General features: G+C 39.0%; 3 protein-coding genes across 6 annotated transcripts; 1 reads left to right on the top strand and 2 right to left on the bottom strand.

The window, feature by feature from the left end:
* Positions 1–2022: 2022 nt before the first annotated feature.
* wdyhv1 (WDYHV motif containing 1) lies at positions 2023–4777 on the bottom strand. 2 transcript variants are annotated; one of them, XM_042011285.1, is made up of 6 exons: positions 4686–4777; positions 3499–3598; positions 3136–3186; positions 2907–3055; positions 2702–2826; positions 2023–2614 (listed from the first exon to the last, which is right to left on the bottom strand). In XM_042011285.1, exons 1-6 carry the CDS (start codon positions 4745–4747, stop codon positions 2457–2459), a joined length of 645 nt encoding a protein of 214 aa, XP_041867219.1. In that variant the 5' UTR covers positions 4748–4777; the 3' UTR covers positions 2023–2456. The 2 variants fall into 2 exon arrangements, with proteins under 2 accessions (XP_041867219.1, XP_041867220.1); XM_042011286.1 differs by having other exon boundaries at positions 4613–4740.
* Positions 4778–5252: 475 nt separating this feature from the next.
* On the bottom strand, positions 5253–10557 carry bop1 (BOP1 ribosomal biogenesis factor). Of its 2 annotated transcripts, none has more exons than XM_041967185.1 (16): positions 10365–10557; positions 9465–9644; positions 9273–9368; positions 8858–9012; positions 8660–8777; positions 8446–8547; positions 8147–8359; positions 7881–8042; positions 7714–7794; positions 7538–7607; positions 6858–6990; positions 6532–6715; positions 6129–6420; positions 5928–6012; positions 5735–5842; positions 5253–5639 (listed from the first exon to the last, which is right to left on the bottom strand). In XM_041967185.1, exons 1-16 carry the CDS (start codon positions 10479–10481, stop codon positions 5486–5488), a joined length of 2250 nt encoding a protein of 749 aa, XP_041823119.1. In that variant the 5' UTR covers positions 10482–10557; the 3' UTR covers positions 5253–5485. The 2 variants fall into 2 exon arrangements, with proteins under 2 accessions (XP_041823119.1, XP_041823120.1); XM_041967186.1 differs by having other exon boundaries at positions 10371–10557.
* A 1608-nt stretch (positions 10558–12165) lies between these two features.
* Positions 12166–22756, top strand: hsf1 (heat shock transcription factor 1). Of its 2 annotated transcripts, XM_042012139.1 has the most exons (15): positions 12166–12588; positions 14541–14649; positions 14812–14948; positions 15290–15414; positions 16000–16075; positions 17196–17257; positions 17533–17611; positions 17892–18010; positions 18095–18297; positions 18386–18542; positions 18927–18998; positions 19985–20090; positions 20179–20232; positions 20955–20997; positions 21084–22756. In XM_042012139.1, the coding sequence occupies exons 1-15, from the start codon at positions 12472–12474 to the stop codon at positions 21269–21271; spliced, it is 1647 nt and encodes a 548-aa protein (XP_041868073.1). In that variant the 5' UTR covers positions 12166–12471; the 3' UTR covers positions 21272–22756. The 2 variants fall into 2 exon arrangements, with proteins under 2 accessions (XP_041868073.1, XP_041868074.1); XM_042012140.1 differs by lacking the exon at positions 18927–18998.
* Positions 22757–22862: the final 106 nt, after the last annotated feature.

Raw genomic sequence — 22862 nt, 5'->3', positions numbered from 1 at the left:
AAAATCTAAATTGATTGAGATAATTTTGGTTAGAGATTTAAACAAATAATACATAATAAATATATCTGATATGTTCTGTGTTTATGTAAAGCAGATCAAGTTGCTGTGGATGAAATCTAAAATTATAGCAATTTGTATTGAATTTGGTTTAAATTATGACATTCACCTTGTGTTTCTTAACTCTTCTAAGGTCACCCAGCAAGAGTTTCTTTAGTTTTGGTTCAGCCCAGTTTTAACCCGTTGGAAACTCATTGCATAACCCAAAGTTTGAAAATGTAAAGGAAGTGCATTTCTATTTCAGTCAGAGCAAAGCAACCGATAAAGCATCTGATTTAAAAATAATTTAAATCTGATCAGATGATTGGGGTATGACTTTAAGAGGCATTTTAATTCTGATTAGTGTGTTAATCTGATTAAAACTGGTCCATACAATACAACTACCGATGACAAAAGTGTCCTAGACCATACCAAAACAAATAATTTTGATCATTATTAATCATTATTAGAGTTATTACCTAGTTTTGTTTAATATTACCACTTAACACCTTTATAGGTCATGCTGATAAAAATAGCAGTAGAAGTTAAACTTGACAGCTCTGACAGCACTTTACTGTCAACTGGTTTAAACTCATTTCAGCTCAGTTTACATCTGAATTCCTCATGTAATTATATAAAAATGTTTACAAATCACTTACTTTTCTAGGTTGCTGTACCGACAGTCTAAAGCTTGTCCGTCTCTCTGGTGGTTCTGCTGGAATATGATGATCTAACTAATAAATATATCTCATCTTCCCCCTTTTGGGCCAGTAAAAATGAAAGTCAGAAGCTGTTATGTGGTGATACAGGTTTTACAAGGGATACTTTTTAAAGGTGGGGTAAAAGGGGTGAGTGCATGACATTTAATGATTTGTTGAGAAGACAGAGCTATATTCAGTCTGGCTGCAGGTGATCACCTGTTAGTGTTGCCATGCCACCACATTTTATCAGGAATTTTATTTCTACGTCATTACATTCTTGATCAGAAGGCAGTATTTGAATATACAGCTTACATGAGTAATATGAGTGTTTACATTTTATGAAGAGGACGTAAAAGTTGTAATAGTATCAGATGTGATGGCTGTGCCCAGTTAGTTTTCCTGGCATGCGGAATAAACACTGATAAAATATCAGATTGGGCTCAAAGTTATTATTTTTTACCATTGAAGTCTTTGTGTGACAGTGCTTAAAGTCATACATAAAACAATCACTCATGAAAAAACACCACAGGCTTTTTGTTTTTACAGATTTAGCTGAATTTTATAAATTTTCTTTAAAATCCAAACCTTTCTTCTTTAAAAGGTTTCACATGTCATTTCCATGTGCCTCCTATTTCCCAGTCTGTGCCCCTAACAAGAAATTCTTTAGACCTGCCCCTGATACTTTTATATATGAAAGGTATGAAGAAGCAAAACCTCCAATCAGTTTTTGTTGCTGCATTGATCTGCAAAATTACCAGAGATTAAAGCAACAACTAAGACTAGTCAGTCACCAGGGCTGAATGAAAAATGCCAGAGTTAGATATGGATCTTGATTGGCATGAATTATTAGCTACACTGGGCCATGCTTATCTGCTAATTTTCAAACAAATCTAGTCATAACCTTTAGCGTAAACATGCTAAAAATAAAAAAGAAAAACACAAACTTAGAAATCACATAACCTGATCATCTTTAGTCTTAACATTTCAACAATTAGAGGTTGTAATTAACCAGCTTTGCATTCATTTTTAAGGTGCAGAGTAATACTGAAACATGTACAAACATAAAGACGAATATGGCATATAAGGCAAAAGTGTGTATAATTATGAGAAGCTTGAATGAATTATTCTCTCAATGATTTTAATTAAATGTCAGCAATCTCCAGTTAATGTTTTGGTTGTTTCCTAGACTGTTACTTGACCTCATTTTAACTGATATATGATACGATATGGTACAAAGTTGGGATTGTTTACAGTTCTATAAATTGAGAAAGAAAACTAGAAAAAGTAAAATGAAAAATATTTTATAGGTCTCCAGCAAACAGTTCACAATGATAATTAAAATTCCATTAATTTAGTTTTAAACTTAGACAGTTGCTCTTTAAATTGGTCGTCTTCAGTGTTGGAACAGTTAAGTCAGGATGCACAAAGGTGGCAGGAAACGTCTTTATTGCTCAGTGAACTTTATACAAACAAAATAACATTTAAGATTCTGCTGCCCATTAATGTCATTGTTCTGATGTCAAATCGGAAACTGATGAATGAATATATTTATCAGAGGCTCAGCAGACCAAACACCCACAATATTCACATTTCTGCTCCCTCTGAACTCCACTTGCTGGTGTGAAAGGGGTCACTGTGATGTCACAATGTTCTCCAGTCAAGAGTTCATCAATATTTGTCTTTTACTGGACAGGATCGTCTGAAGCGATAAAATTACAACTACCGAGACACCGCTGCTGATGAGGATGATGAAGACAATGATGAAGATGAGGCAGGATTTCCTATGTATCTATGCAGGAACTGGTCCAGGCTGAAGACTGTGCCCCAGCCAATAGCAGGGTTCATACTGATGAAGTCATCCAGGTTCATCTGACACTCTGAGGAGCACACACATTACTGCGTGATGACATCATCTTGTCTTCATATGGCATAAATCAGACGTCTTCACAGGGGGGACTTATTACCTGCTGTGCGTATTGGGGGGTAGGAGGGTGGGGGCATCTTCCAGGTTCCGTCAGAGTTCCTCATGTGAGATCGATCGGATGCAAAGTTCAATAGGAAGCTATCTGCAGGAATCACTCGTAACTTCCTGTCACAGACACAGAAGGCGTTACTGTGATGTCATCTGTAATACCCACCCATGTTGCCTTTGGTGCTCAGTATTTTTACCTGTGAAACTCAGGTCTGATGAAGTGGTCAGAGCGGAAAGCCTGGGCGGCGTACAGTCGCAGACTGCAGGGAAACGGCAGCTCAGAGTCTAGATCATAAACCAGAGAGTCTGACTGAAGACCCACCTGGATCAGAACCACATGGTAGTCCTAAACACACAATGACACAAACAAAGGTGACATAATGACATCAGTACAGTTGGTTATAAACGTGCAGGAAAAGTACAGACCCAGATGACTGGCTGGTCTCCATGGCCGGACTTCTGTTTCCAAAGAGGAACCTGGTGGAAAACAAAGAACATCCTATAAAAACCAGATGGGTGCTCTTTGGAAGCCATTTTGAAGAATACTACTGTGTGTGTTGATGTTTAATAGAACCTACAAGATATTTTGCAGAATCTGTAGAGGGTTCATAAAACCTAGCAGGTCTTTTATATAATCTAAAAAAGTTTCCAGAAGTAGAGTTCTGTCTTATGGAACCTATGATTTTTTTGTGCTTTGTTTCATAGAAAAGCAGATGAACCTGCAGATGTTTTACAGATTTAAAACTGCTAGGATTTAGACAAATAAACTGTTTTCCTGTGTGTTCTCACCATTCGCTTGTCATTAGAGATGAAAACCACGCACAGCTGTTCCAGTGGAGCCGTTCTCTCTGTTCTGACATACTCACAGAGCTTCCAAACATTTTCTTCACTGCAGAGCAAGTATAGATAGTATAAGCAACAATGAGGACGTGGCTGCATAATGCAACTCTTCTTCTCAGATCTGATAATAAAAAGGTGCTGAAGATAATAAGCAAACACAGACCTTACACCATTATAGCATCTGATCAAGTTTTTATTGTTAGCAAAGATGAGTTAGTACAAGCAAAAAGACAATGACAAATAGCAACATTCTCAATTCTTCCAACATATTCATATGATGTATTCCATGTGACTTTAAGACATCTTCCAGTGCTGACCGCTATTTTCCTCCAGATATAGAGATTGCTCGTGTTTTTCTTGATATTAGTCACACTTTGAGGTTTTACTGTGCCAATAGGGCAGAAGGCTAAGTAAACAAGACAGAAATGTTCGGAGAGAAAAGGAATACTTTTCCTTGTGCCTGTCGAGCCTGTTAATACAGACTTTCTTGAACTGAATGGAATTACACCCCCTTGAATAATAAGGTTGATTTTCTCAACCAGCCAGTCTGTCAGGTGGTAGTTATTGCTGCATAAACAAATTTCAACTATGTCTTTGCGTGAAAAGGGTGCAATGCCAACTATTTCATAGATAATTTAGGGCTTTATCAACCTGGCCTTTAATGTTTTAGAGCGTCCTGGTATTCTTATTGTGTTTTATTAATAATTACAGTAACAGACAGGCTTATTAATAATGATAAAACAGTGTTTATAAGACTCCTGACATAAGTTCTTCTAAACTTGATCAGATAACTAATTCTGCAAAAAAAAAAAAAAAAAAAAAAAAGTTAAAAACAGTAGAATCCACTAAAATATGGTCAGTTTATTAATAAAACATTTCAGATTCAGTAAGTAGACATTTTTAACATTTACAAATTCAGCTAACTGTTTGAGCTGTTTATAAAACAGTAGTACTTTTAAGTATGGATCAGCTGATCACCTACATCTGTTGCTTTTGAGATCTGGAAATATTAATTAATGCATATTAATGTATTGGCGAACTACAGCAAAAGAAGAAATCCCACCAATAAACTGTCATGCTGTATGTCTGAGTGCATGTCTGTGCGGCATAAAATCTGAGTTTCCGACCGTATTTACCAGTAACAGCTGGTATAAACGCAATTTTCGCGTCCCGGTGTGATTTTATCTTCTTCCGTCATGATTTGGAGTCACATTGAAAACGCTCCGCTCCGGAAAGGTGTTCGTGACGTCACATCCACGCTGTCAAATTAAAAGCCCCGAGATCAAGTAATAAAGCTAAACAAAATATTTATTTATATGACAGGTTTTTTTTTATACAAGACTTCTAATTATGATGAAATTCAAGTTCCGTTTATTAGATATGATTTTAGACTAAAGCAAAATGCAATTAAAAACTAAAAGCTGGTACATTTTTTCCATTTAGGTCATAAACATGACAAAAACAAACAAAAAATAAACTAACAAAAACGTACAAGTAGGTCCCATGCTTGATATTTGAGCAAAAGCACTCACTTTTATGTCTGGTACTGGCCATCACGGCAGACACTGATTCACTAAACGTGTGGAGCACTGATCATACTCTTTAATCACAAAGTCAGCAACATAAAAAAATACACTCTGGTGATGATTAAAACCTCAATTTCTTTCTTTTTGCAGTTTCAAACTCACCAGAACACATGGTAGTAGTAAGAAAGTAACACTTTATTGGAACCAAACAGGGAAACAAAACACTACAGGAAATTACATCCTCACTGTAGTGAAGAACAGTCTGCAAATTCCCAACAAACACCACTGCCAGGTTGCTGGTATATGAATGGCATGCTGACTCAGCCATTTGGACCCACATACAGATGGGGTTAGCTGGTTCCCTCAGTACGCAACCACAAAACGCCAGCTGCTGGTTGCCAGGCAGCTTGTTAGGTGAAGAGACGGATGGTGGCATCAGCTCCGGAGGAAAAGATCCAAGGTTGTGTGGGATGAAACTTCACATCCAGAACACCAAGGTCATGAGTGATTGCGTGGCCTCTGAGGACTTTAACTGGGACTATCAGCGGGTTTTGCAGCAGGTCACTAAAAAGGAGAGGGGAGAAAGTAGCTTTTTAATTTTTTATTTTTGGAAGAATAGTTTATCATTCAATATTATTGTGTGTATTTGTGAGCATTACTTGTAAACAGTTCCATGACAGACAATAACTGATCCATCATCAGATGCTGAGGCAAACAGCGGGTAAGTTCTGTGATAGGCTACACTCCTCACGGCCTTTTTATGGTGTCTGAAGTAGGAAAGTGATCAATAACATCAATATTTGAACAAAAATATACTGTTGAGTTACATATAACCAACTAACAGGTGCGTACCGTAGCATCTTGTATGGTTTTGTTGACAGATCGAGGTCAAACCAGCTCAGCCTGCAGTCATAGCTCCCACTGATCACATGATCACCTGCAGACATTCAGGTGAGACACAGGCTCCATCATCCAGTAGTCACAAAATCACATCAAAAAGGTTGCACTGGAGCTGTTTCTGTGAGGAGCCGACATTTCCCTGGATCTACTCACCCCCTGGGTGCACGGCTATGCTGGAGATCCACTTGGAGTTGGCTTGTAGTTTTTTGGTCATTTCCTGTTTGACAAGATTGTAGATCCTAACAGAGCGCTGTGTTGCTACAAAGAAATAAGGCCTGATAGGGTGGAAGGACACGGACTGAACTAGACCTTTGTTTTTCCTGAAAGGGTTCTGGCTCCGCCTTCGGCTCACTTGGTGGATAAACACCTGTAAGTGGCTTGAATGGTCTGGCATCACCGATGCTAGGTAGTCTCCTTTAGCATGCCATGTCACCTGGTGAACAGCCTGTGTGGAAAAACAAAAGCAGTTACTTTCACTCTAAGAATCCAGTATTCAGCAATTCCTTTAATACTCCCATTTAATTTAATTTAGGGTCAGTCAAGTGGATTTACTCACTTTGGGATGTTGGATTTTAATGCGGACCCCCTTGTTTAGCTCCTCCCCCTCAACCTCTGACCAGACAACAGGTTCTGACCCTTCTGATGGCCCCTCTTCCTGTTGACTGGTAAGGAGTCGCTCTGATGCAGAGATGACCTGTCTGTCTGCCAGAGAGGGAGACAGGATCAAGACTACAGAGTCCCTGAAAAGCAGAGAAAGACAGGATGTGAGAAAAAGGGAGACAAGCAGACTGCCTTTGCAACTTGTCTGTCTGCATTTAACAGACATTTTGTCAAAATTAAAACTGCATTATCATACAGGTAGGGTTATAGGTAGGTCCTTACAGAGCAACAGCCACAAGGCAGACAGATTGGTTGGGGTTCCATGCGACACTCTTAACAGCTCCGCCCACTTGAACAGTCTTCATACATCGAGACGAACACACCTCCCAGAATTTGACAGAGCCATCATCACTACCTGTAAATACAGCAAATGTATGGAGCAGACATTTTACAATGTAACCACTGATAACTTATCTTTATCGACTGACGCCAGATTCCAGACTGAAACATCCCCTTTGATAATCACATCCTTAACTTGGTGTAGAATTTATGCTGCCTGTGATCCACTTTCATTTTCCTCAGAGTTAAATCCTGGACAAGGTAGAATTTAAAAATCAAAGACTACCATCTGAGGTGGGATTTCTGTGCTAACAGCCTGCTTCACCTGAACCCAGTGGTGCCTTATTTGGACTTGTGTACCAACTGTGAATTGTTACAGGTGATAATAAATAAATAAAACAAATAAAAGGCCTAAATGTGGATCATCTGACTTTCTTCATACATTCTCCGAGGTGGACATGGAGAACCAGGAGTCTTCTACTATAATGCAATCAGTACAGTCTTGTACTATCAAGGCCAATATTTGCCTTTGTGCAATGACTCAAGATCCACCAGGAACATTTGCAGAAATGTCGCCACAAACACTTTGATCCACATAACTGAAGTAAAACAAATGTTTTTACCCGATGCAAGCCACTGTCCTGATGGAGACACACTGATGGAACGAACAAGACCACTGTGACCTCGGTACACCTGAACACAAAGGTAAACACAAGTAGAAAAAAAAGAGAAGATGGTGACAATGTGAAACCATATGACTGCTGGGAGTAGTGTTTTTTTTATGTATGCTCGCTTTTACCAGAGACTGTGTTGTTGGAAACGGCTGTAGGTCTTTTGGTTTGGGAAGCTTGGGAATTAGATCCTCTGGATTCACATTCACCTACAAGTACACAGAGAGTAAGTCGCGGTCCAGTGTTAAAAATACAGCGCCACCCGCTGAATGGTTGAGTAACTACTGATAGTTACCCTCATCTTCCTCTGTCGTGGACACAAATAGAGGTCGAGGCAGCGCTCAAACCTCTCATGGATAAACCGAGGAAATGCTGGAACCTGACGGAGGTTTGAGAACCTCTTGGGAACAAACTGCAACTTCCTGTCTGACGGATCCTGCTGCTCCCATAGAGCGCGCTGTAGAGAATAAAAATAATAATAAAAAAGAGTGACAGTTTGTTTAACCTCAGAGTTCAGTTTACTCTTCAAACTGCAACAAATGAGGACTCTGGATGACACACCTCCTCATCTGTGAATAGGTATTCAGGTGGAGGGTTATATGATTCCTCATGACCTGGAAGAGGGATTTTGGGAGCAGGCAAGTGCATCCTATGTTTGGCCAAAAAAGAAGAATCCTCATTGGCCCACAGGTCATAGTAGCGCTCTTTGCTGTCATCCTTTACCCGCCGAGGTTTGATCCAACCCATCTTGATAGCGTGTACCAGTTTAGAAACCTGAAAGCAGGTGAGGGACACAGAGTTAGAAAGGTAGAGACAGGTAAAAACAAAACTAATAAAGAGGCTTCTGTGTGTGTTTTAACCTTCTCCTTCTCAATCAGTGATGGGATGAAGCTGCGTTTGTCTGCGGGTCTGTTGGTGACTGGATGAATCATTACATCTTTAGTGAAGAACTCCACGGACGGCTGAGGAAGAGGAGGAGCAAAACTCAGCAATAGTGAAAGTGTTCATATTAAATGCAGCCGATGATTTAACACCTGATGTTTGGTAGTGTACTGAGGTGTCCAGTGATTATACCTGGTACTCATTAAAGTTGAGGTCTCCAAACTGGCCCCTCTGCAGACGATTCACCAGCTCCACCTGCTCGTCTGACAGCACCACATCAGTTCCCGTCTGCTTGTCATGAACCGTTCTCCTGCAGACACAACGTCATCAATATCGCTAGCATCCCCGTTCAAAGCCAGATAGGGGACACCATTATGCTAGCTAGCTCACCAGTAGTCAGGATTCTCCATTTTGTCCAAGAACTCATCAAGCTCATCCTTGTTTCTGATTGGCTTATAGATCTTCTTCCCATCTAGATCATAGCCAATGTGAGGGAAGTCTTTGTACCACTCCATAGGAATGTTCCCCACTGTGTTCCTGATGTCCTTTAGAAAAATAAACAGTTTTCAACAAACAGAAGGCGGGGAAAAGATGGCAGAAGACAATCTAAACAACAAGGTGAGAAAGAACATTCCACCAACTCTGTACAGTCTGACAGAACATCTACAAGGAAACACAACCTGTCACACCATAAAAATAGATTACTCCGATCACAGACCATGTGAGAACCTGACAGAACATGAGCAGAGGTTGACATGAGAAAGCACATACAAAAACCACGAGAAACCTGAGGGAAGACACACACCTCTTCATCTGAAGTGTCGTGTTCATACTCGTCTTCTTTCTTTTCTTTTCCTTCAATCTCTCCTCCCTCCTTCTTCTTGTTCTTCTTCACAGCTATCTGCAAGTAAAACAGCATTCATGCACCATTAAGGATGCAGACATCTATAGATGAGTCACAACAAGTCAGTCAACTGATATAAACATTAAGTACTACCTGACTTTCTCCATCATTATCATCATCATCATCATCATCATCAAGTGATCCTTCTTCCTTCTCTTCTTCTTCCTCGTCCTCTGAATCACTCCCGGAATCCTCCAGTCCTGAGTAGACGCTGTCCTCGCTGTCAGACAGATCATCATCCTCACCTTTCTCAGCAGGTTTGTTGCTGAAGAACTGAGGAAGACAGACATGTCACAAAGGAACCATTGACTCCAGTCCAGTTACAAATACACTGCAAATCAAGAGTTATCTTAAGAAACAGCACATGTGCTGAACTGATCATAAACATGTTCTAATTTTTAAAGGAGATTAACTAAATATGTGACGCTTCTCAGTGTTGGATACAAGCATTAGCATTTTTCAACTCTATTGGAGGAAGAAAAAAAAAAGAAATCAATGCTGCACTCATAACAATGTCGCTGTTAGCAAAATAATATATATATTTTTTTGTTAATGTTAGCAGAGTTAATATCAGTATCAGCACCCTGAATATCATGCATTGTGTATTTGCAGTATCAGGCATTGTCATTACAGTGTTTATAGCGGGATAGTACCAGATAATGCCAGCTAACATTAGCGTGTCTATTGAGTCTATTTGAGGTTGTCATGTCTCCATTCAGAATCCCAATATGGTCTCAATTTTAGGGAAAGCTGTTTGTCCTGTGCCTTAATAACTCCGGTATAGATGACTGGAAGCAGGCTGAACTGCTGCTCAGCTCGACTCTCTCTGTGTTCAGTCACTTGGAGAAAATGTCACTTTCTAATGCTTTTAAAAAGCAGCGTGTTTAACCCTGCCTTCTCCCTGTTAGCATGTTAACAGCTAACTGCTTACTAGTTCATTCAGTTCACTCAGTCATCTCCTCCTCTGTTTCAGGTAGTCAGCATGTGTCTCACCTGATCCTGATCCTCTTCGTCGTCCTCGTTACTCCTCTTTTTCTGGGTTTTCTCTCGTACTTTCTTCATCTCCGCTCTCAGTTCGATATTTTGCACGTTTCCTCTACTCCCCTCCATTTAACCACGTGGGAAACTTGCGAGGTCAGAGGCAACGACTTACAGCCAGATGAGTTTGCTGCTGGTGCCTCCTTCTGGCCAAACGCAGCACGTTATTTTAACTTTAAACCCGCAACTTTTGTCCCCCCCCCCCCGGCAGTCAAAGTAATTACATCAACAAAAAGTAATTACTAAAAAAATAATACTGTGGGGTCTGCAAACAGTCTGACAGCTTTTAAATATACGCTTAAGCCGCACTTATTTGGCTAGGCTTTTGGCTAAGTACAGGCACCCCATTGGAGTTTTTATGTTGTAACTTTGTGTGTTGTCCCTGTGTTTTTACATTTTATTGGTTTGTGTCAAGCACTTTAAAGGCTTTGGCTGTATAAATGTGCTATATAAATAAACTTGACTTTGACATTTTCTGCAGGGTCCCCTTTTCATCAACAACAATGTCAACAATGCCCATCCCCAAATGGTAACCACTGTATTTAAGGACGAAAAGAACTCAGTTTAACTAAAGTGAGTTCCACTTGGGTTCAAAATTTAAAGATATCTGAAAAATGAAACAGAAAATATTGACCATTTGTTGCTTAATGGTATACAGACTTTCAACAGTGAGTTTTTTCTAGTTTAAAGTTTCTAAAATTGAATTAACACATCTATTGAGTGTTTTTCTATGCTGCGAGGCATGTCAAGAATACAAGGCAATCTGAGAATTTTGAATCCTTAGAGCACCACTTACATCCTCTGAAAGACAAGGTCAGATAGCCTATAAGTTCTATGCAGACTTATTCCAGCAACCAATCTCGATTGCTTATAGGGTGAAGCAGCTCATTTGCATGTGTTATAAGGAACCTATGAAACAAGGCTAGCAACTATGCTAGCCTAGGTGGGGAAAATACTAGTAGCAAGTTTAAGCAAAGAGCCATGCAAGCCGTGGTAGAGCAGAGCTGGTTGAGAAGGTAGTGGACATTTCCCCTCTGAGTGATATTTGGCTGGCTCTCAGCCAACCAGCTCAGAATATCCAGCCAAGTTAGTTCTTTTTAGTGGTTAACCTGTGAGCTAGCCAAGTTAGCAGTCAAAAGACCCCAAACCTCTGAGTTGATCACTCAAACAGGAACTTGTGAGCTGGCTGACCTAGCATTCAAACGAACTGGGACCTTGAAACTGAGTGGTTGGCTAGAAACTTGTGAGTAAGCCTAGCTCACTCTGGTCAGCTAGTCCAAACCAAAGTCCAGACTAAACATGGAGAAGCAGCATTTAGCTGTTATGCTGCAAACAAGTGGAACAAACTGCCAGTGGAGATTAAACTTTCACCAAATGTAGACATTTTTAAATCCAGGTTAAAAACATTTAGTTTCTCATGCGCCTATGCATAAAATCTGCACGGAAACTTTTTAACTTATCTTGCTTTTAATCATTTTAATGTAATTTATTATTTTATTGTGATTATGTGTTGATGCCTTTTACTATTTCTAAATATCTGTAATGCCTTTGTTTTATGTAAAGCACTTTGAATTATATATATATATATATATATATATATATATATATATATATATATATATATATATATATGCGTGTGTGTAAGGTTCGTTAAAACAATTGTCTTTTAACACTTACACTCTTATATCAAAATTAGTAATAATCCGGATTACGGACGCTTGCATCATAACATCGCCAAACAGCCACATTACGCTTTGTGACGTTGTCAGAGTGCGACAGACAGCTAGCTACGCAGTTGTGTGTTTGATCGGATTTGTTGGAATTTTCCACTGCGAAGTTTGTTTAGAATAAAGTTTGACAAGTTGTCTCTTAAGCAGGAAAGAATAGCTCAATCCAGGACCAACAGAGAGTCTTCTGCAGTTCCCGACAAACCGCAGTCAGGCTTAGTGTCGCAGTTTGTGTGGTTTTGGTCTTCGAGGATGAGGTTAATGGTATGCTAGTTGTTAGCATCGTTAGCTCAGATTAGCTACAGAAATCCTGTGTGGGTTTTGATTTCGTCCTAATGATGGAGTATCCTGGAGGAGGTGTATTAAACAGCGGGAACGTCCCGGCCTTCCTAACGAAACTATGGACCCTGGTGGAAGACCCGGACACCGATCCGCTTATCTGCTGGAGCCCGGTACTTATCTTACTTTAGTCCAGGCTAGCCTAGCAGAGCTAATGGCTAACAGTTAGCATGCGGAGTCCTTCAGAGAAGAGTTTATACAAACAGACACGCAAAACTTTATTTAAACAGCAGATGAGACATACTTCTAGAACAAATAGGATTTAATCGCAATTAGCTGTTATTTGTGGTAGACGTAAAACGGCTTACGAATGATCAGTGAGATCTAATTCTCGGTAGACACCGTAGTTCTTCAGATAATTATTTACTTATTGACAGTTGTGAAAGAGTGTTTTCGTCAGATAACTGAAACTAGTCACAGCATGATCACCTATTATTTTCTTTTAGACAAGATGACGAACTACTGCTGAGCTATTTACTTTAAACACAGACGCTTACAGGCTGGTTCAGTTGTTTCTATTAATGCCCACAACTGATTCCCTCTATGGTAAAAATTAGAGCAAAGGACTTTTAATTAAATGTTTTATTTTAGATTTTTCTACCAAGAGATTTATTTATATCAACTTTAGTTTGTCCTACAGTTACCCACCTCTTCATACTAATTACAGCTACTTAGCTAAAGGGAATGGGGATTTAAAATACTCCTGAGTTAATGATTCGGCCCGACAGATCTGTTCGTTAGACAATAACATAGAAATAGGAAATAGGTTTGTCACAGAAAAGCCAGGATGGGTTATCTGTTGCGCTTTAGTCTGTCTTCATTCATATTTGTACAGAGCATAATGCCAAATAAGGCACTAGAGCAGGGCTACTCAATTCGGTCCTACGAGGGCCACAATCCAGCAGGTTTTCCATGTATCCCTGCACCAACACACCTGAGTCAAATTAATGAGTCATTGTGTAGAACCTGATTGGCTGTTAGAGCCACCTAATTTGACTCAGGTGTGTTGGTGCAGGGATACATGGAAAACCTGCTGGATTGCGGCCCTCGTAGGACCGAATTGAGTAGCCCTGCACTAGAGGTATCATAGGAATGCTGGCATCCCATAGTTTGTCCTGCAGAGCAGCTTTATCTTGATGTTTTACAATACACTTATCTCTGTCTGGACTGTAGTGTAATACATGTCAAAAGTGAGCATACTTTCGTGGGTTCTGAAGCCGTAATTTTCAAAGTTGTTTGCTTATCAGTATGTAAAAGAAATTAAGTTGATTTACAATGACACACCGATCATACATTTCCCCCTCAGTATAACTGACACATTTTGTGGCATTAAAATGTGTTACAATTAATCTAGAACATAGAATAATTGCAGCAATGGCTCAGTATAACTCACTTTTATTTGTTTTAAAATGGATTAATTTGACTAAAAATTTCAACACATAATGTAAGTTTGAGAGCTACTAATGAAGTAAACAAATAACTGGAAAAGAAAAAGTTCTGAGTCAGACTCTAACAATCAACATACATTGTAAATGTATTGATCAAATTCTGCCAAAAGTTTTCTAGTAGTAGAGAACTGAACCTAACTGGGAGCTTCATGAGAAAGACTGACTGCGAGAGAAACCTGATCCACATCAGTCCAGTTGACTTCAGATCAGTGTGTCAGTCTGCAGTGGTTGCTGCTTGCCACGTCATCTGTGTGTAAATTGATCTACAGTCAGCTGCAGCTCCACTTTCATCCCATCACACTCTGCTGGTTAAACTGGGACATGGTTATTGTGAACTATATATAGACAAGAATAAGTTTAGCTGAAGACTAGAGTTTTTGTTTTTATTTGGTTTGCAATCCAAATAATGGTTGTATTCAGATTTACTGAGCAAAATTAAATATATTAAGTTTACTGTAATGAGTGAAGAAGTGAAAGTTATTCACAAACATATGTGTCTTTTGTGGAAACACCTTTAGAAATGATTAATTGAATCATTGAATAATTGCCTATTAATTTCTTTTGGTTGTCAAAATAATATTTATAGTAACCAATGCTGTGTGTGTTCTGCTTATCAGAGTGGAACCAGCTTTCATGTGTTTGACCAAGGACGGTTCTCTAAAGAGGTTCTGCCAAAGTTCTTCAAGCACAACAACATGGCCAGCTTCATCCGACAGCTCAACATGTGTAAGTATCAGCTGTTGCGTCTGTTGTCAATAGCCTGTCCAGCCTGTCAAGGGCTCAGTCACGGTCATCACAGTAAAGAAGTTTCAGATACTCAGGAGAAGTGATGATGGCTTAAAATCAGAAGCTTACTGAAAGTAATATCTTCTCCATGTTTGTATTCAGATGGTTTCCGTAAGGTGGTTCACATTGAGCAAGGTGGTTTGGTGAAACCAGAGAAAGACGACACAGAGTTTGCGCACCCATTCTTTATTAGAGGACAAGAACACCTGCTGGAGAACATCAAACGCAAAGTCACCAATGTATGTACCTGCACAGACACCTAAGAACACCAGATTAGAGAGCTGTAGGATTAATCTTAATCGCACTCTTCTGATTTAATGAGGAATCTGGTTGGGTTCAATCTAGTTCTGGTTTAGATTTTTACTTTTTTTTAAAGATGTGGAACTGTTAACACTTTTTCATCCAGATATATCTGTGTATAGCTACATATTGAGAATACCTGTTTACACATACATTTACACTCATCTCTATATACTTGATAATTTTAAAAACAAAGAAAGTATTCTTAAACCTGAAAAAAACAATAAGTTTTTCTTTGGTCTCTATGGTAACGGTCCTGTTTTCCATGTGACCGGTACAGGTGTCGTCAGTCCGACAGGAAGAAGTGAAGATCTGTACAGAGGAAGTGAGCAAGATTCTGAGCGACGTGCAGCTGATGAAGGGAAAACAGGAAACCATTGACTCCAGAATCATCACTATGAAACAGTAAGGAACCAGACGCGAACCCCCTATAGTGTACACTGACACGCACACACAAACAAAACTTGTATATTCTGTTTCTCACAAACAAATAGATATTTACTGGTAAAGAAGATTGGGAGTTGAGCAAATGTCCAAAACCAGTGACTTTAGCAGCTGGTTCTTTTGGATCAAATAGAAGTAAACTCTACAGTTCATTTTAATGCCTCCTTGCTTAGCTGGTGAGTAACTGTACATTTAACTGCAGATATGTAGAGTCTGTTGACAGGATTAGCAGTGACACAATTTATCGCTGTCCACATAACTGCAATTTAATCTTGGTTTTTATTCATTCCCCCTGAACAGAGTTTTCAAAACAACTTGTTTTCAGGGGCTACGATCTGCAATGTATATGAGCATAAGGCACAGAAAAATATGGCTTGAGATTTATTCATTAAGGACGATCATATGTATGCAAGGCTCTTACTGTGAGAAGTTATTTATATGCATGCTTTTGTCAATGTGCATAAAAATGTATCTTGTCCGTAATATGCAGTTTTATGGCCAGCTTTAAGTCAATTTTAATTAAACCTGTGTTTGTATGTGTTTCAGTGAGAACGAGGCTCTATGGAGGGAGGTGGCCAGTTTGAGACAGAAACATACTCAGCAACAAAAAGTCGTCAACAAGGTACAAACATATCCCCGCTGATGAGTCTGACTGACTGAAGCAGTTAAAGTAGTATACACCTGGTGTTTGGAGCACTGGGTGTGACGTAACCTGAGAGCAAACTGTGTACAAGTGTCACATGGTGGCCTAATGGAATAGGAATGTGTTTTTTTTTTTTTTTTGTCACTGCTCATTTAATGTCACATTAAATTAGCTGTGTAACTGCTGTGGTGTTTTATCTAAGAATCATCGGATATCGGGGATATAAATAAGTCTTAGGCAATGTTTGACTCTTATATGCATGAATCACTTATGCACTTTCCTTTATATATATATAATATATATTAAGGCTGTCAAAAACAACATATTAATGGCAGTAATTGATTTATGTAATTAATGAGCAGCGTCTGTCATTAATGACAGTGAGACTTAGACATGTCTAGAGGCAATATGGAAAAAGGTTTGTTGGCTGGCTCTATGCATGGATTTGAGGGCGTCACACCTATGGGAGATGAGGATGTTTTAACACCCACATTTTTCCTGGTGAAAGGGTTCAACACCTGCACATTTCCTGCATTAAAAAAAAAATGTCACTGGTCATTTCTGTGTCTGCCCAGCGCAGCCTACGCCTCTCCCTACCCTCTCCTGTTGTGAATCATGATGGCTGTCATGATCAGCTGAATGGCTTTTCTGTCGTTAGTACCGTCTCTCGTGTTGTTTGTTTATTGTTCAGCTGAGAGGGAGGAAACTAGCTGTTCGCAACTGCACATATTTACCCAAAAGTATTGTTTTTTGGACATGCTAGTAATAGCAACCTAAATGTATCAGTCTCACGTCAATCCGATCAACATCACTGTCACGTGAAGATGAAGAATTAAATATGTTAACAGCCTATTTCAATTAGATATGATTTGCCTTTATTTCATATAACTTTTCAGTATTAATGATGTTTGCTAGTGACACAGCTATATATATATATATATATATATATATATATATATATATATATATATATATATATATACATATATATATATATATATATATATATATATATATATATATATATATATATATATATATATGCAGTGCTAACAAGGTAGCTGCCACCTTCAATAATAATAAATGTCTCTCTTTGCAGCTGATCCAGTTTTTGGTGTCCCTTGTCCAGACCAATAGGATCATGGGAGTCAAGCGGAAGATGCAAGTTTTACTACTAACACACAAAACCACACACTTGTACATGAAGCCCAGATTAGGCAGGCATTCAGAGGTTTACTCAGCAAATGCTTTGAATCCTTTAAACAGATATGAAAGTACAGTTCTGTTCCACACAGTGGTAAATTTTCAAGTGTCAATTAGTCACTTTCATCTTCTTCTACTTCCCTCTTCTCTGAGTTCTGTATAGAAAGTCACTGCAAAATATGATCTTGTCTTGTTCCATTATTTGATATAGTATTTTTTTTCTTTGCTTGTAGTCCTCTGATGCTCAATGACTCCACCTCTACCCACTCTATGCCTAAATACAGCCGGCCCTTCACATTGGAGCATCTGCAGGTAATTAGTCTGATTTTTCTTCTACACTTTTCAGATAATACTATTGATTTTGATCAGTTGACTTTAGTAGGGAACGCTGCACCTGACATTCATCATCACTTCTGTTTTTGACTTACTGGTGACCTCTCATTAACTGTTCAATTGCAAACTGTGGTTCACTTATTACACCTCTGTACATTGACCCGAGCAAGTTTAAAACACATGGCATGATGTGTTTGGTGACTATGATCAATGATTGGTGGTCAGTGAGTCCTGCTTAACCACAGTCTTTACTCTTCAGTCTGCAGCCAGTCTATTCCCAGCTGACTCCCCCCTGAATTCTGGGCCGATCATCTCTGACATTACAGAGGTTTCCACATCCACCCCAGATGGTGAAATCTGTGATTGGACTGACCCAGGGTGAGAACCAGCCAGATCAGTCTTTATTAGTCAGCGAATGATTGAACAATCAGAAATTTCTAATACAGCCTCATATTCCTGCAGAGAAAGCCAGTCAGTTGGTATTAAAGAAGAGCCGTCCAGTCCTGAAGTGGAGGTGTGTCCTGTTTTGGAGGATGAGCCTCCAAATGTAGAAACCCCCTTCTCCCCGACCACCTTCATCAACTCCATCCTTCAGGATGAGATACAGCCAGCACCAGTTACGTCCACCACCACTACCACCGCCTCCACCACTGCCACCCCAGCAGGTATACTTTATATTATGTGCTTTGGAGCTATGTAATAAAAAAAAAAAACACTTTCTCTCAGTTTAACAACAGTCTTTCTTTTCTGTAGCCAGCTCCATTGTTGTGATGAGCCCATCTTCTACTGGGTTCCTCCCGTCAGCCCCAGTCAGCCAATCACCTGACCTTGTTGCCCCCCCAAACTCTGCCTCAGCCTCCATCCCCACCACACTTCAACAGAAATGTCAAACCATCGCCTGTATTGACAGGTAAGTGTGCAGTCAGGGTGACAGCAGGCTCTACTGGTGGCCCCCTGCTTCCGCTGCTACTGCTAGCAACCGCTGTTTGCCAACCTAAGAACTGAAACACCATCTTACTCAACAACTACTCAGTGTCTGCCTGAGCAAATACCCAAGAACTATCTAAACAACTACCCCAACACCTGATTACAACAGTCCATTAACTGCCTTCTACCTGCCAACAAATTTCAAACAACTTCTCTGTACTTGCCAGCTCCTGCCTTGTATTCTGTGTGATTGATTAAATGCTTTGTTATGAAACATTCAGATGTTTCAGTATTTGTTACATTTCTTATTAGATGAAAGTCCTGTTAAAGGTCACTTGTTTCATTAAATCCCTTGTGCTTCCCCCAGATTCCTCCTTCCTCCCTCTGCAGGTGGACTCTCACCTGAAGTTTGGCGGGTCATATCAACACAACCTGACAAGTGAATCTTTAAATGATCAGTTTAGACTGTATGTAAAAGATGGACGTATCCTCTTGGTCTAAAACATAAAACCGATACTATAAACCTGCATTTTCTTTTTTTATTACAAGTAGAGGGTGACTCCCCTGGACATTAAATATAGTGGGATTGTAAACAAGATCAGGTAGCTTACCAGTCAACAAATTAAATAAAAACCAACAACTTTATTTCTGATTTTTACCTCAATAAACAGTTTTCTTGTTGATTTATGGTCTGTTTTAGAAATGTTTCAGTACACAGTACTCTAGACGATAAAGTTGGGTATGCTTTGAGGTGGTTCTATCTTGTGATTAACTTAATGTCTTCAGATTCTTGTTTAGAGCCACCGCTTGATTGTTACAAAAATATTAAATTTGAGACTTCAGAGCGTCGTTCTCCAAACCTGAGTAACATCATGGTGGCTACGTCCTTTTTTTATATATAGTCTATCATGATTAAAGACATTTAAGATAGGAGCTTGCTTATATCTCTGGTGGCATTCTACATTTTTTCTTGTCATCCTGCTTCAAGACCAGATCAACGATGGTCTGGTGTGACTCCAGATTAAACCATTGCAGAAAATAGTCCCCAGTCGCTTTTATTTTAATGACACATGACTAAAAACTACAGTTGCCAGGTCATTTTTTATTTTTATTTATTTTTTATGGCAGACTTTTTATGTAATTAAAACATGTTCATACCTGCGCTTACATAACTGGACATTAACCACACTCTCAGTGCTTAAGGTCATGCTGCATCTCCTCTATACCTGCTTCTAAGTATAGTTTTCTAATGTGAGATGATGTAGAACGTCATAGAAAGAAAGAAATAAAGTACAATGGAAACTGCGCTGCAGTGAGAGACAATGTTGGTTTTGGTCCATGTGGACAAAAAGAAAAATGTAGAATAACACCAGACTGATGATGTTCACTCACAGAGAACTTTCTCTGCTATTTTCTTTCTTTCAGGTGTGAACTTTCTGATCATGTTGACAGCATTGACAGCAGCTTGGAAAACCTACAGACTATTTTGAACTCGCAAACTTTCTCCTTCGACACATCTCCAGTAATGGAAGTCAGTCCAGCTGTGTTTCATACATGTATATATCAGCTGTTGATTATTATTGTGTGGATCTTTATATTAACTCTTTATCTATGCTTAGTTTTTCAGTTCGTCCAGTCCCTCTGCAGAGTTTGACCTTGAAAGTTTGGACACTGTGAGTTTAATAACACTCAATGTTCACTTTCTTTCCTGATCATTATTACAGTAAGAAGAGTTAACCTGTCTGTTACAGGTTTAGGTAGGGGTGCACCAGTACCATATTTTTCAAACCAAGTTCAAGTACATATATTCGAGTACTTGCTGATACTGAGTACCGATATAAATATGAATAAATCTCTTTACAGTTAACTGGTAAGGAGAGTGGACCAGAATGTCAAATGCAACGACTGAGTGGTTAATTGTGGTTCATCAAATGGGTCATCCTGCGGCCATCCTCAGAAATAAGGAGGATTAAGTGGTTTTTGATGGATTATGCTAACAGCTCTGATAAAGCAGCTACATGCCCCAAATCAGCTTCTCTTGTCAAGATAATGCCAAATTCAGATTTTTTTTAAGTAGCACCCATAATAACTGATGATCAATGATAAAAATGATAAATGTAAGGGTTGGTTGTTTATGTGTTAAAAAAATAATGCGTTAATTCCACAGATTAATTTAGTTGTATTAATGGTTTCATTTTAACAGCCCTAGTTTATTTCACAATGGTATTGGGTTTTGTAATATCAGAACACTTTTATGAATACCAAGTACACACACATAGTATCGGACTCTTACCCAGTGCTGGTATTGGTGCACCACTAATTTTATGTAGGTGTTGCAGGGAAAAATTAAACATGTTTTGCTTGTTGTCTGACTGATGAAACTATTTCCTTTAAGCTGCTGTCTGAAGAAGCCCCAAAAGAAAATGAAGGCCGTTCAGGTAACTCACATTCAGCTGCATTTGGATAATGCATATACATCTACACTGCTATTGCCATGGTGACATGATGCTTTCTGTGATTGCAGGGAAGCAGCTGGTGCAGTACACAGCCACACCTGTCCAAATGTCTGAACCAGTCAGCCTGGCGGATAGTGGCACTGACCTGCCATCCCTGCTGGAGTTGGAGGGACAGCCTTTCTTCAGCACTGACACGACCACTGATGATCCAACCGACGTCCTGCTGAGCCACAAGCAATTTGACTCTAACCTCTGACATCACCATGAGTGTGATGACTTCTTAGTTACCCTAGCAACAGGACAGTGAACACTGACTCAGCAGCAGCAATAGTTGATGGCAAAATCGATTGGTTGATCAATCTTTAGGTCAGAAGTCATATTTTAGTCAAGCAGATATTATTGATCAATATTAATACATTTCTATACTTGTTTTATTTTACTCTTTTTGTTTAGTTTAGATTTAGTTAATTTTTCATTGCTTAAAAACCCTTTGTTGCTTGCTTTAAAAAAAAACAAACAACAACAACAAAAAAAAAAACAAGAAAACATGAGTCTGAGATTCTCAGAGAACCAGGGTCACATGTATACCTGTTGCTCCATTCAGGGACAAATCTGAGATCAGTCAGTATGAATGATGTCACAGTGCAGGGGAGTCGGGTTAATGTGACCTATGTGCTCTCTGTGCAGTGCATGTTAAAGTCAGATTTTATGGTTGTATTTGTTTTCATGTGTAGAATTGAAATATAACAGAATATGAATATTTTTGGAAGAATTTATTACAGTGTATACCATCCTCTTTTCACTTCTGTTACCATGGAAACTGCAGAGAAGAACACATTGATCCAGCCTGTTTTGTGGCTTTTTCCATGGATTGGGGTTCAATCCAATTCAGCCAAACCCTGTTGGAATTTTTCTATCACAGCTTCACAACTGTTTTAGCCTGACTCCTGATGGTTGACCAGCTCCTGACATTCTCCTCCACTCAGCCGCGACAGTGAAGGAGTGAAACTGTTTTAACTCTGGCAGATGACCTGAAGCTCAGCTCAGCACAGCAGCCAAACGCTTTCTGTGTGGCACAGATGGAACTGCAGCTTTGTTAATGTGCTTTTTGGACTTTCAGTTGCAGTGGTAGACAAACTCCACTTAGACTTTCTTTTCTCAACTGTAGCACTCGCAATCAAAAAGCCTTGTTGGATCAGTATTGGGTCTAATTTGATAAATTCTGTATCAGATGAGGCTGATCTAACGTAAGTTCTCAGTGTTTCCATCAGTTTATATTTATTCAGATAAATGTGGTTTTAGATCAGTTTCATACAGCGAGTTTACATTTAGTAACTAAATACAGATAACAGGTCATATCTGTGTATTGGCTGATACTTTGGGTGGTTCATGTATCAGATCAGTGTGTTTAGAATCAGCAGGTTTGTGGCATAAATCTCTTCAGGACATTGGGTGCCAAGTTTCATTGGAAAGTGGGGAGACAATCATTTGTGACCTGAAACTTAGACAAGAACATAAACTTTTAAGATTTTGAAATATAGAAAAAAAACCTTCCGTTTTGAGATCTTATAAGCTGAAAAGGGCTCTGAACAGTCTGTAGATTTTTTTTATTTTTTGTGAAGAGACATTTAAAGACAAGTGATGCTCAAATGTTATTTCTCAGACACAAGAAACATTTAAGGCACAGCTATGTTCAACGATGTTAAAGCTTCTCAATGTTAAAATCTTTTTGAAGTTGTTATAAAGAATCAGCTTTGTTGATTATAGCCTTTGCTTTAGCAAGCATGCCTGTGCATTAAAGTTATGTACCCATGTTAATTTTTTTCTTAATATTATGTTTCATAAAT

The sequence above is a fragment of the Melanotaenia boesemani genome, chromosome 17, assembly GCF_017639745.1.
Source record: "Melanotaenia boesemani isolate fMelBoe1 chromosome 17, fMelBoe1.pri, whole genome shotgun sequence".
In the NCBI taxonomy this organism is placed as follows: domain Eukaryota; kingdom Metazoa; phylum Chordata; class Actinopteri; order Atheriniformes; family Melanotaeniidae; genus Melanotaenia; species Melanotaenia boesemani.
The sequence above is the reverse complement of the archived record's forward strand: the minus strand, read 5'-3'. Positions and strand labels throughout refer to the sequence as shown.

Excerpts from the sequence above, each read along its gene's own strand:
- wdyhv1 (XM_042011285.1), bottom strand. The coding sequence starts at position 4,747 with ATGACGGAAGAAGATAAAATCACACCGGGACGCGAAAATTGCGTTTAT. Across the intron at positions 3,187-3,498 it reads TCTCTAATGACAAGCGAATG|GTTCCTCTTTGGAAACAGAA; the intron begins GTGAGAACACAC and ends GTTTTCCACCAG. Across the intron at positions 2,615-2,701 it reads CCCCCCAATACGCACAGCAG|AGTGTCAGATGAACCTGGAT; the intron begins GTAATAAGTCCC and ends TGTGCTCCTCAG.
- bop1 (XM_041967185.1), bottom strand. The coding sequence starts at position 10,481 with ATGGAGGGGAGTAGAGGAAACGTGCAAAATATCGAACTGAGAGCGGAG. Across the intron at positions 9,369-9,464 it reads ATAATGATGGAGAAAGTCAG|ATAGCTGTGAAGAAGAACAA; the intron begins GTAGTACTTAAT and ends TTTTACTTGCAG. Across the intron at positions 5,843-5,927 it reads AAACCATACAAGATGCTACG|ACACCATAAAAAGGCCGTGA; the intron begins GTACGCACCTGT and ends TTCCTACTTCAG.
- hsf1 (XM_042012139.1), top strand. The coding sequence starts at position 12,472 with ATGATGGAGTATCCTGGAGGAGGTGTATTAAACAGCGGGAACGTCCCG. Across the intron at positions 17,612-17,891 it reads TCACATTGGAGCATCTGCAG|TCTGCAGCCAGTCTATTCCC; the intron begins GTAATTAGTCTG and ends TTTACTCTTCAG. Across the intron at positions 20,091-20,178 it reads ACACATCTCCAGTAATGGAA|TTTTTCAGTTCGTCCAGTCC; the intron begins GTCAGTCCAGCT and ends ATCTATGCTTAG.